Source organism: Phyllobates terribilis, unplaced genomic scaffold, assembly GCF_046119375.1.
Source record: "Phyllobates terribilis strain yellow unplaced genomic scaffold, ASM4611937v1 Scaffold_2__4_contigs__length_985480577, whole genome shotgun sequence".
NCBI classification, from domain to species: domain Eukaryota; kingdom Metazoa; phylum Chordata; class Amphibia; order Anura; family Dendrobatidae; genus Phyllobates; species Phyllobates terribilis.
Window position 1 is genome coordinate 102,955,071 of NW_027362762.1, and position 13,395 is coordinate 102,968,465.

Genomic DNA, 13,395 nt, shown 5'->3' on the forward strand with positions numbered 1-13,395 from the left:
ATATTCCAAGTCACTCCGCCGACAATGACTGCCCAAGCCGTGCTGCGTCCACCAGGCAATTCCAGAGTGTGGCACAGGTCTCCCTTCTATTCCTTTCTCTGGCCGTGCCCCACCAGTGACACTACGTCTATCCAGCTCCCGCGGGCCTTCTCTTGGGAGCGCTTCGTGCTCACCTCCCTGACCCTATGTGGTGTGCCTTCCTAGTAGGTGTAGCGAGGGGTCGCACCAAGAGATGGCCACGACCTCCGGTTCTTGGTTAAGGATTAGTCGCCTCCACCAACTTGGGATCCGGTACCCTGTTCTGCCAACCTGTCACCCATAATCTCCTGGATCCTTAGGGTTCCTTCTACCTTTGTGTCTCTGGGCCTCTCTCCACTTTGGGTACTTCTCTTTCTTTGCTGTTCCTTTCTGTTTCTGTTCCTTTCTGTTTCTGTTCTTTCCTTCTGGCTCTGGCCTTCACCCTAGGCCTGCCTCGTGGAGCTGGGCCCAGACTGAGCCACAGCTCCCTGTCAGCCCTCTCTGGCTGAACTCCTTCTCTCACTTCTCCTCCTGACTGAACTGACCCAGAACTAAGATGGTGCCCACCTTATATACCTTCCCCTGTCAGTGTATGAGCCCAGGTGACTTGCAACCAATGGGCTCCTACCTATGCCCAGAAACTGTCCCCTCCTGCTCCTACATCACTGGGTTTTCCTCCCCCCTCCTCACTCCAGCCAGGGACATGTTCTGTCGTGCCTGCATTACTGTCTAATGGGAGCACCGTTGACCTGTCCCTCGGAAATGGGGTGTGTGATGCATGCAGCCTAACGAGTCCTGGTCCACACTCCATCCTTACCGGGGAATGGAATATCACACCTCTGGCAGAGGTGCAATACCCCTGTAGCGGCCAAACCCTCGGGGCGCTACACATATATCATTTCCTTTACACTTCACAAATACTAGCTACTGTGTGTTGATATATCCCATAAAATCCCAATAAAATAGAATTAAGTTTGTGGATGGAACATGAAAAAATGTACAAAAGTTCACAGGGTATAAATACTTTTTAAAGGCACTTTATATATTTTATACTGTATATATATACATGGAATTACGTTTGGTATTCTAGTGTAGTGTTATGTTTTCTTTCATCGTAATTTATTTTATTGCATTTTTTCATCTAAAAAAACCTAAATTTTTTATATTAATATGAACATAAATTGTCCTCAACATTTAGAGCAATACAGAAAAATTCCTTCAAAATATTTTCAACCATATAAGGCCTTTAACCGCGATGTATAACTTCATTTGTGGAAAATGTGGCTTTCCTTTGTATTTACTTCCCAACAACTGTTTCAAATATAGAGCCTACAATGCGGGAGAACAAGATGTTCTTCTCATACCATACATTAAAATAACCTGTATGATAATGGATTGTGATAAACATCAGACGTGGGAGGAGAGAAGGCGCTATGCCTGAACATTTATGTGTAATTAAAACCCAAAAAAGAGTCGCTTACCACATTGTACAATCCGATGCACCATCGTTCAAAGAGAATTTGTCCAGAAAATCCATTAACAAATGCGAACCAAAGCTGAAACATAAGACAGAGGCATGATGTTACATTTTGATACTTCGCTAAATGTTTCCATCTATGAAAGAAAAGAGGAGGATAGGGGGTTCAGATGGAATGCGGACCACCAGCTGAATGCAGCTGTGGAACCATAAGTACTAATGTGGATTCAAAGGTGTTCTGTTAAGTCAACCTTTTTTAGTATATTTCAATTTTATTTTTTACCTGATCTGTATTGGGTACCATGGCTTGATCTCCTTTATAAATACAGTTCTACGAGTTGGAAAAATGAGCACGGTAGACCATATAGATAATATCCACAAAATTTAAGATGATGTACTGAGGTCCTGATTGTGCCTTCAGTGGAGAATGTTCACTACTTTATAGCTTTCAGCATTAAAGTTTATTTTTCGGCTTTCAAATTTTAATCACTGAGCATAGGCTGGAGGAGGTCCGACTGACCCTGATCACTTCACCAATGAGCTGTTTGAAGTGGCTGATGTGCTTTTGCAAGCACTGCAGCCCTGCCGGCACATCGGCCACTTAGTAGCGACGGTGCAACGTTGCCCTTCAAATGGTAAAGCTGAAATACCCTGCACCACAACTACTAAATGAACATTATGCAGGTACTTGCATCAAGCTCCACGGCCCCTTTCAAACAGAGGACTGGCTTAAGTACTGAGAGTTGGACCACCACCGATCTAATATTGATGGCCTTATCTTATTCTGGAAAACACTTTCATAGGGCTCACAGCTTTGATCATAATACTGCTCTGTACAGCCTACAAGATTACGCAATCATAATAAAACATACACAGAATTCTATGCAATCGCTATTTTCATACAAAAGTTTTTTTTCATACAAATCCGGAAAAAAAATTCATGACGTTTTCACAACACCATACAGGATATTACAAAGTGACACATAGAAAGCTTTTAGATATGAAAGGAATCTATCAGTAGGATAAACTCTCCTAAGCCATCTGTCATGGCTTGGTTTGGGGATTCGATCCAGTGACCTGTAGCTTCATGGTTGGTTTTTCTGTCTGTTGAGCTATTGCTCTTTTCCTTCCTTGCCCAAATGCTGATTGTTCCTATTGTCTTTATTCTCATTTCTTGGTTTGCTCCTTTCCAGGTGTTTCCATTTTCCCATTTTGGTTAAAACCCCAAAAAGAGTCCTGATAGGGCAACTATCACGTGATAGGGCAACTATCATGTTTTGAGTGAGGCCTTATGTATTATCCCTTCACTGCACTTCCTTGCTGGCTATTCTTCAAGGTGGGCTATGGGCGGAGGAGAGTGGTGCCAGCGCCCGCCCTTCTTCCCGTTGCTTGCTCAGGGCTCCGGCAGCCAGATACTTACCTCTCCCCGTGCCTCCGCAGATCCGCTGTCTTCCTGCTGTGCGCTCCCTGTGACGTCTCAGGTCAGAGGGAGCCGTGAAGTCTTTCCGCCGCGCCCTCCCCTGAGCCGTCACAGGCAGCGCAGAGTGGGAAGACGCCGGCGACACTAGAGTCCGGACCTGAGCAGCGGCAGCAGGTGAGGAGAAGTGAGGTGAGTATTTGATTATTTTTTTAATGTATGGAGGCATGGGTCATTATATGGGGGGGTCACATCCTGCATGGGGCATTATATGGGGGGGTAAGTGACATCCTGCATGGGGCATTATATGGGGGGGAGAGGTGACATCCTGCATGGGGCATTATAAGGGAGGGGGGGTGACATCCTGCATGGGGCAATATATGGGTGGTAGAGGTGACATCCTGCATGGGGCATTATATGGGAGGTGACATCCTGCATGGGGCATTATATGGGGGGTGACATCCTGCATGGGGCATTATATGGGGGGTGACATCCTGCATGGGGCATTATAAATATGGGGGTGATATCCTGCATGGGGCATTATATGGGGGGGTGACATCCTGCATAGGGCATTATATGGGGGGGGGTGACATCCTGCATAGGGCATTATATGGGGGGGTGACATCCTGCATGGGGCATTATATGGGGGGGTGACATCCTGCATGGGGCATTATAAAGAGGGGGGGGTGACATCCTGCATGGGGAATTATATGGAAGGGGAAAGGGACAAAGGGACATCCTGCATGGGGCATTATATGGGGGGAAAGGGACATCCTGCATGGGGCATTATATGGGGGGAAAGGGACGTCCTGCATGGGGCATTATAAGGAGGGGGTGACATCCTGCATGGGGCATTATTTGGGGGGGTGACATCCTGCATGGGGCATTATATGGGGGGAAGTGGCATCCTGCATGGGGCATTATATGGGGGGGTGACATCCTGCATGGGGCATTATATGGGGGGGGGAGTGACATCCTGAATGGGGCATTATATGGGGGGGGAGAAGTGACATCCTGCATGGGGCATTATATGGGGGGGAGAAGTGATATCCTGCATGGGGCATTATATGGGGGGGAGAAGTGACATCCTGCATGGGGCATTATATGGGGGGGGAAGTGACATCCTGCATGGGGCATTATATGGGGGGGGGAGTGACATCCTGCATGGGACATTATATGAGGGGTGACATCCTGCATAGGGCATTATATGGGGGGGGGAGGGACATCCTGCATAGGGCATTATATGGAGGGGAGAAGTGATATACTGAATGGGGCATTATATGGGGGGTGACATCCTGCATGGGGCATTATATGGGGGGGTGACATCCTGCATGGGGCATTATATGGGGGTGACATCCTGCATGGGGCTTTATAAGGGGGGAACAGCCTGCATAGGGCATTATGTGGGTGGAACAGCCTGCATGGAGCATTATATGGGGGCCAGTATCCTGTATGGAGCGTTATAAGGGGGCCAGTATCCTGTACGGAGCGTTATATGGGGGCCAGTATTCTGTATGGAGCGTTATATGGGGGCCTTTATTCTGTATGGAGTTATATGGGGGCCTGTATTCCGTATAGAGAGTTATATGGGGGCCAGTATTCTGTATGGAGAGTTATATGGGGGCCAGTATTCCGTATGGAGCGTTATATGGGGGCCAGTATTCCGTATGGAGCGTTATATGGGGGCCAGTATTCCGTATGGAGCGTTATATGGGGGCCAGTATTCTGTATGGAGCGTTATATGGGGGCCAGTATTCCGTATGGAGTGTTATAAGGGGGCCAGTATTCTGTATGGAGTGTTATATGGGGGCCAGTATTCCGTATGGAGCGTTATATGGGGGCCAGTATTCCGTATGGAGCGTTATATGGGGGCCAGTATTCTGTATGGAGCGTTATATGGGGGCCAGTATTCCGTATGGAGTGTTATAAGGGGGCCAGTATTCTGTATGGAGTGTTATATGGGGGCCAGTATTCCGTATGGAGCGTTATATGGGGGCCAGTATTCCGTATGGAGCGTTATATGTGGTCACTATTCTGTATGGAGCGTTATATGGAGGCCAGTATTCCGTATGGAGCATTATATGGGGGCCAGTATTCCGTATGGAGCATTATATGGGGGCCAGTATTCCATATGGACCATTATATGGGGGCCAGTATTCTGTATGGAGCGTTATATGGGGGGCAGTATTCTGTATGGAGCGTTATATGGGGGCCAATATTCCGTATGGAGCGCTATATGGGGGCCAGTATTCAGTATGGAGCGTTATATGGGGGCCAGTATCCTGTATGGAGCGTTATATGCGGCCTATTATTCTGTATGGAGGACTATGTGGGGCCCATTATACTGTATGGAGGACTATGTGGGGCCCTTTATACTGTATGGAGGACTATACTGTCCGGTCTGCACTGTGCGCTATGAGGATTCGCCGGTTTCTGAGCTATTGTGGAGTTTACAATAGATATCGCTCATGTAATGTAAGAAGTGAAATCTTCGGCATTGTTCTATATATATATTTCTCTGCGGTATCTGTGCATCATGAATCGTGGTATGTGTTAAAGGGGCCACTGAGACTCTTTGGCCCGGGGCCCACAAAAACCTGGAGCCGGCCCTGTTCCAGAGATGAATGAAAGATGCTACCAGTATGAGACATGTAATGACTGACAGTCTGCTCTCCTGACCTACATTTCACTGGTAATGCCGCCTTATATTTATAATAATTTCTGGAGGCAGATTCTCAGGGAGATCTATGTCTGGTCCATAGATCTTAACAGCTCATTTACATATTAAGAAAAATATGGATTTCTCTGGAAAAAGATTTGGATTGCAGATATTAATTTATATAATTTTATTAAGCTTTCTATGACCTGCATGTCCATACAGACGGCTAAGGAGGGTTGATCCTACTGACAGATTCTCTTGACGCTTACATTTCTGCGACTACACTACATCAGTGTGTTCTGATTTGTAAGAAGTATATGAACCTAATGCCTAAAATGAAAATAACACTTATAATGTAACATTCACAAAATATAAAAAAATATTCCTGTAATTCATCCCTTAAGGCATATCTGACATACTGCACAGGTTATTAGAGTAAATCACTTAGACCTGATGAGATTGGTGGACTTGCTATAAAAATCCATGTCAGAATGGCAGTCAAACTCAATTACGTCTTGCTGCCCATTGAAACTAAGCGTATACTTACGAAAATAATGTCTGACAAAGTACACTGACTCTATCTGCATTGCTATAGCCAATGGCCCCTTCAGCACATACGTCAGAATCCCGTTTTGGGGAGTTCGAACGTAAGCCCCAATGGAGCCACTGAACGTAGGAGCAAACCTGATGTAAACAGCCTTAAAGGGAACCTGTCACATGAGAAAACACTATTAACCTGCCAATATGGGGTTAATCTGCAGGTTAACAGCACTCTGACCCTGCCCGGCACCGACAATTAGACCCCCGCTTCCAGGAGGAAATCGGTATTCCGAATAGAACATGTCGGCTCCTGAACTCTCCCGACAATCAGTTGCCTGGATTTCCCATACATATTAGATAGTTGGCTGAAGCAGTGAATATCAGTGTGATCAAACAACATAAGTCTCATGTGTATGAAGGGCTTCAGACAGCTTTGAGTCAAAGTGTATTCAGTCTCTACCCAACCTGACAACTGCAGCTAGTACCAAACAGTGTGAGTTCTCAGCAGGGAGGAGGGACACTGAGGAGCTGTATATGACATCTAATATTGTGTGCAGTCTGCATTGTGAAATCTGGTGACAGAGCCTCTTTAAACTTCTTGTTTTTCATCCCTTTTGCCTCATATTAAAATTTCAACAGATGAACAACATACAAATAAAGCTTTTCTATGTCTCAGGAGCTCAGCTATGTCCCCTTTCTTCCTCACGGTCCTGTCTGTGGCTCTAAGACAACTGACGGCAGCAGGGGCCGTACACTTTTGGGACAAAAAAATTGTTAAGCCCCGGCCTTGTCTTAAAAGTTTTAGATAATGGAACAGATTAGCAGTAGTGTTAAGCGAACGCGCTCAGATAAGGGGTTATCTGAGCACGCTCGGGTGCTAACCTAGTGTCTTCGTCGTGCTTGAAAAATATATTCGAGTTCCCGTGGCTGCATATCTCGCGGCTGTAAGACACACTGGGGGGACTGCAGGGATTTCCTGTTTGTTAGGCAATCCATGCATGTGTTGAGGCTGTTAAACAGCCGCGAGACATGCAGCCGCTGGGACTTGAACATATTTTTCGAGCACGTCGAAGGCACTCAGTTAGCGCCCTAAACACCGTATCTGAGCACATTCGCTTAACACTAATCAGCAGTAAATCAAAGGACTTGTCCAGGTATTTTTCATAAACAGCTTAGGATGTTATAAAATAACTAAATAAGCCATACTCTCATTGTGGCTCCTGAGACTTCTCAGGCTTTTGTCTGTCATGATTCCTGACATTAATATTTTGGGCACTCTACTTAGGGTTAGGGTCTAATATGCCTACATTCTCTGTACAACCCTGCAGAATAAATTCATAGTAAAGCCTAATTCTAGCAGCAGTACTAATAAGATGCTGTTCACATCTGCATCTTAAGTCTCTGTTGTACACTAAAAACAGTGCATCTATTCTCTGCATTAAAATGACGGACATCTTGCCACAACCCGACATAAGTCAGTGCGGTCGGCTAGGCGCCGTCTTTGTCTATTGTGTGGTGTCTAATAGAACTTTTACTTTTTTACCTTTTCTCTTTGCCTGTGATTTATGATGTTCCATAAGGAGAAACCGTAACATTTTATCAAACTTTCTGTAAAGGTAGCACGGCGTAAATAAAGTTTGTGTACGTGTTAGGTGATTTGCTCAATCTGGTTTGCATTCTGCGCATTCTGCGTACACGTTCCAGGAGGTTACATTTTAATGACTGTGACATGTGTTCCGCGCCCGGTGTTTATTATTTCCTGAGCGAGTACCGCGCACGGCCGCTATATGTGGCGTTCCGCTTTCATCGCTAATCACATAGATGAGCCGAGATCTTGACTTAAGCAATAAACCCCGATGGCTCTCAGGTTGTCGCTCACTTTTCCGCCATGCGGCCTTTTTTTTTTCACTTCCAGCATAGTTCCTAAACTGTAGCGTCTTATTAAGTTAGGGTCATGTGACTTTCTTCTTTTCTTATATCATAAAATCATTTTTCAGCAGAACCGCTGAATTAATTCTCCAGCATTTCCATAGTAAGGTCAGTTTAGGTCTTGAATAGCTGTCCCCTCAGGATTTATTATAATGGAAAAGTGAGGAGCGAGCTTCCTTAACAAGTCTTTGCCCCTTAGTAAGAGAGAAAATCAATTTTATTCACCTTGGGTTTTCTGCTCGATAGAAGAAAAAAAAAAATCTGAACAGTTTGACAATGTTTGGTGGGTAGAGAAACAGCAGGACTGGTAATTAGTGAAGTCTCGGGGCCCAACGAGCCATGGAGTCTGCGTATTCTCCAGCAGCTGTGTCCTGTGTCACGCTTTGCATAATCAGCCTGATGCCGCTATTAAATGATCTCTACTTGGATTACGATGCAAATCACCAGTCACAGGGACAAAGTTATTCGTACCTTCCAGACAAGAAAAGGGAAAGTACTCGTCATGACTTTTGTCTGCTATCCGAAATATCACAATGATTATTCAGAATACTCAGACCAAGCTAAAAAGGGGCTACCAGAAGTAAAATCTAGAAGTCTGCCATGTAAATGGGAAATATATTAATACAAAATAAGTTTAATATATTATGCTGTAGAGAAAAATTAAAAATCCATAAAGACATCTCCAGAGAGGGGACATATCACCCTTACATTGAACTTTTGGGATTAATTATAACTGGGAAAGTTCGAAACTAATTATAATTGGGGAAGTGAGAGCGAGCTGACACTTCAAACTCCATTGAAGTAGGGACCTCCTGCAGTGACCATGTAATTACAACAGGAGATCTTCTCTGGGAATGAGCCACCAAGACTAGGATTCAGAGGGGGAGATGTACACTTCCCAGGCCAGAGCTTCCTCTGCTCAAAGCACGGGTCCCCAGACTTGTTGAAGCCAATGGTCAGTGATGAATATTGGATTTGCATCGATCTGATATTTATGGGAGATATATTTTCGACAAAGGAACGAACATAACGCATCTCACATCATGGTAAGGCCATTCTAACCTCTCTGATTTAATATCGGGCTGATGGATGATGCTATGCATGCCTGTTTCATCTCTATACAAAAGGTAAAATCGCAATTAGAAACATAACAACAATATCTACCACCTGGGACCTCCAGGGGCGAAGATATCCTGAAAGTTAGGGATCTCATAAAATTCTAAAAGACCTAGGACATCCCGCAACCAGCACCCATATGAGCTTACCAAGGGGAGGTATGTGGGCGTAACCTTGATTTAATAAAAATCAGAGTTTTGGTGTCTGTCATTGTTCATTCTAGAAGACATAGTTCGCTGTGAGAGTGTTCAATTTTCCTAATCAGAGCGCTTCTCTCCATGAAGATAAGAGCCATACCTGCAACATCAGGTTTAGTTCTTCTCTTTCGTTATCCCTTTTTATTTTATGCAATTATATACTGTATATACCGTATTGTTTTGTTCCCATTTTGTATCATCTTGTACATTTTTCATAAACACTGCCTACCTTTGCGGATTAAATATATAAAATTGAATAGCTCTGTTCCTCTTGCTCTGTAAACCGCACCCCTGAAGCCATATGCTAACTGTAACAGGTGTCCAATCAGCCTGTATAAACGATAGGTGGTGACATCTAGTAGTCCCTTTTGTTATTGTGGAGTTGGCATTGACCACTGAGGTATATATACTCCATGAGCTGGAATCAGAGATGTATATACCATACGCTCACTGTGAGCACCCCAATAACCGTCCAAGTAGTGGAAGCAGCCACGGCCTCATCCATCACTCATTAGTCAATTGCGTAATTGTCCTGACGATTGGAGGCAGTGGAGTTGCGTCCCCTGGCAAACTGGTGGCAGCAGTGGGATGTGTGTGATCTCTCCGGTGTTATCCGTGACAAACTGGTGGCAGCAGTGGGATCTGTGTGATCTCTCCGGTGTTATCCATGACAAACTGGTGGCAGCAGTGGGATCTGTGTGATATCCCCCTGCGGTTATCCTTGACACATTATTACTCTATTGCCAGACTCTAAATGCTAGAAATGTAACTTGAAGCATAGTTGCCTCAAAACAAAAATTGTAACATGGTTTCCCACCTACCATGTGTCTGATAAAATAATCTTCCTATTTGGTAGAGGGGCCTTTCAGTCCCCTGGCATAAGTGCCTAGCTGTGAGTGCTGTTTCTGCACAACGCTACGTCTACATCCATGCCAAAAGCAGGCCTTAAAGGGAATCTGTCATCAGGTTTTTGCTATGTAACCTGAGGACAGCATGATGTAGGGGCTGTGACATAGATTTCAGGAATGTCACTTATTAGACTGTTGTTTCCATACCATAAGTATTTTATCTCCAGGAGAATATCCTGCCTGGACTACAGCTCACATGAGCCCTGGTCTGATCACTCCCCCCTCCTCTGATAAGCAGCTAACTTTCAATATACAGTGTACACAGAAAGCTGTGGTCTGGGCGGGGGCAGCTTTCTGAGCTCTGCGACATGTAAAAACTCTGATTGTGCCACAACTGTTGTACCCATTAAACTAAGTGATACATCATTGGAATCAGGGTCTCTTTCCCTACATTATGCTGCTCTCAGATGAGGTAACAAAAACATGGTGAAAGATTCCCTTTAAAGAAGACCTGTCACCAGGTCAAAAGTGGACAGTTTTTAAATCTGCCATTCAGTTCTGAAGATATGAGCCTTTTCATTTAGTGCTAATTTTTATCGTCTTTACCAAGTGGGCGTGGCTCAAAGATTCTCTGAGCGGGGGGCTTCTTTAGGCTGCTCTGTGTTATTACCCTGTAAAAATGGCCACTTTAGATCTGATGACAGGTCCTCTTTAGAAGAGTTGTCCAGAGGTAGAAATTTATTTTTAAAAGGGCTTAGACAGGTATAAAAATAAGATAATCAATACTCCACGTCCCTGAGTCCCTACAGCTCTCGTTCTGATGCTCCCATTGGTCTTCACTTACTTGTCTCTTTTTAACAAACCAGAAGTGACAGGAAATGCTCAGCCAATCACAGGCTGTGGTGAGCCACCGCAAGTAAGTGGGTATATCCTGTTATTTCTTTATTTACCGTATATCAAAATGGGGGCAGGAAATAGAAACCAGCAAGGACCGGGTAAGCATCACACCGGTAATTGCAGGAGATCATTTTTATTTAAATAGCTTTTAGCCACTGGACAACTCTTTTAAGTTACTCTACTTATATACCATCAAAACACCAACTGGAGTGCAGTGAAGGTTAAGAATGATTAACATGATCCTAGTAGAAAAAATTATGGCACGGTTAAAGAAGCATGCCTATCAAAATTGTTATCCTCTTACTATATTTCAATCATCATATTATAAAGCACTGTGTACTTACAATTGCTCATTTTGCCTTTCTACCCAGATAATTCTTCTCGTTTCTATTTGGTCTATGACATCACGTGATTAAAATCAGATTAGCTGAAACCTTCTAAGCTCTATGTAGAAACAGGAAGCCTTTTTTTTTCTCTGCATGAGTTATCATTAGAACTACAATCCTACATCTCTGCAAAGTCTCTGGCAGGAGGAGGAGCGGGGCAGCTGGGTTAGGAGTTGAAGAGAAGGTGGAGTTGGGCTATCGGGAACTTTACAGTGATGTAGAATTGAGCTGCAATTGCATTGCATGATTGACGTGAATGACCTCACCTAGGTGCGCTCATTTCACAATAATCGTTCTATCTAAACAGGTTGACAGACCATTCTGACCAAAGTTTGTTTGTTGGGTGAAATGATCTCTTGGTTTGCCCAAAAGTTCACTGTTCTTGACAGCACATTGTCCCAATTAAACAGGATTTGTGCTGCCGAGAACAATGGTAGTCTACGCGCACTTAACTATCTATTACAGATTGTTCTGTGCACATCCAAAGCATGGTTGGTTAGTGTAAATGGACCCTTAGATTTGGTCAAACACTGGCAATGTCTGACACTGGAAGCCCAATTTTAGCTAATGGTGGTGCTATTACACAACTACTTCCTTCTCTCCTGAATCAAGACATCCTTATTTCTTCAAATTTCATGCAAATTATTAAAACAATTGCAAAACACAAAAACCTTCTTTTTTGAGAAAGTAATAATCATGGTCAGACTTTACTTTTAATATGATAGTGAGAGATCTCTGCCACCATCCCCTGAACACCTCTGATGAAGCAGGTCCTTCTCCCTTTCTCCAAGAAGGAAATCACTGCAGGATCTGAGACATCGGCCATATTACATCCAGTCAATTTAGCTGCCTGTAAACAAACCCCCATCTCTCGGCGTGAGGAAATTCCTTGAAGCTAGTTATCCCCTACCATACTACACAAGTCTTGGCAGCTGTCAAACACTTTTGTGCTCAGAATGGAAAATGAAGTTTTGACTGACTGGGAGCAAATCCAAATTGTAATAAAAAATGTTTTTATTTTTTATTTTGACCGACTGTTAAAAGTCTATTGTATTAAAGGAGAACTAAACCTAAAATACATGTTCAGACACCAATTTGGTGTCACCAGAGAGGTCTATGAACTTAGAACCCCTTGGTTCTATATTGCAGAGGTGGCATTCTTCACAAAGTACTTGGATCTCCCTATAGATCATTGATTATATTTCTATTATGTGTTGATGTGGGGGTCATTGCACCTGCCATCAAGTGGTTATTATCATTGTACATATAGGACATATCATCGAAACGATCTAGGTTATTTGTGAATTATCCCATAAGAAATAGACCCTGGCGGCAAGTGATCCACTCTAAAGCTAGCCATACACACTAGACTAATGTCCGAATCCATTGATTTTGACAGGTTTGGCCAACGATCTTATGTGGGGAGTACCAGCAGACTGATGGTCTGGAGAGATGTCAATCAGGCATGTCCAATCTCGGACTGCCGATTGCATTGTTTTCCCAGAGATAAGCTGCAGGACAACATGTCAGTCAGCAAATTTCCCATTGAGAACACAGGAGCGCTCGGCTGAAAGAGTGCTCCTATGTTCAGGGGAATCGGCTGGGGTGGCTGTTAGCAGAACAAGCTTTAAACTAGGATTAAAGCCCCTTTATGTCAGCGATTGGGCTCATCACAGTATCCTCAAGTTCTTTGGGCTAGTCTATGTTTATGACTGTAAATATCTTACATACTTCTTCCTTAAAAGGGGATGTCCCCCACTTTGAAATGTTTCTCAATGGGCCCAGGGTACTTAAAAAAATAATAAAAAGAAAATTGACACTCACCTACCGGACTGGCACCACCGGGCCTTTCTGCTGCCAGTGTTCCCTGCCAGGCTCCTGGCTTCCTCTTCCGGAGGTATCACAAGAATA

General features: G+C 44.1%; 1 protein-coding gene across 4 annotated transcripts in view; it reads right to left on the reverse strand.

The window, feature by feature from the left end:
• The window catches only part of ATP8A2 (ATPase phospholipid transporting 8A2), a 999,149-nt gene that overhangs the window by 295,558 nt on the left and 690,196 nt on the right, over positions 1-13,395 (reverse strand). For all 4 annotated transcript variants that reach the window (XM_073662455.1, XM_073662456.1, XM_073662454.1 and 1 more), the window contains one exon: positions 1,500-1,574. In XM_073662455.1, the coding sequence (XP_073518556.1) occupies positions 1,500-1,574 (75 nt within the window). The remainder of the gene's footprint in view (positions 1-1,499; positions 1,575-13,395) is intronic.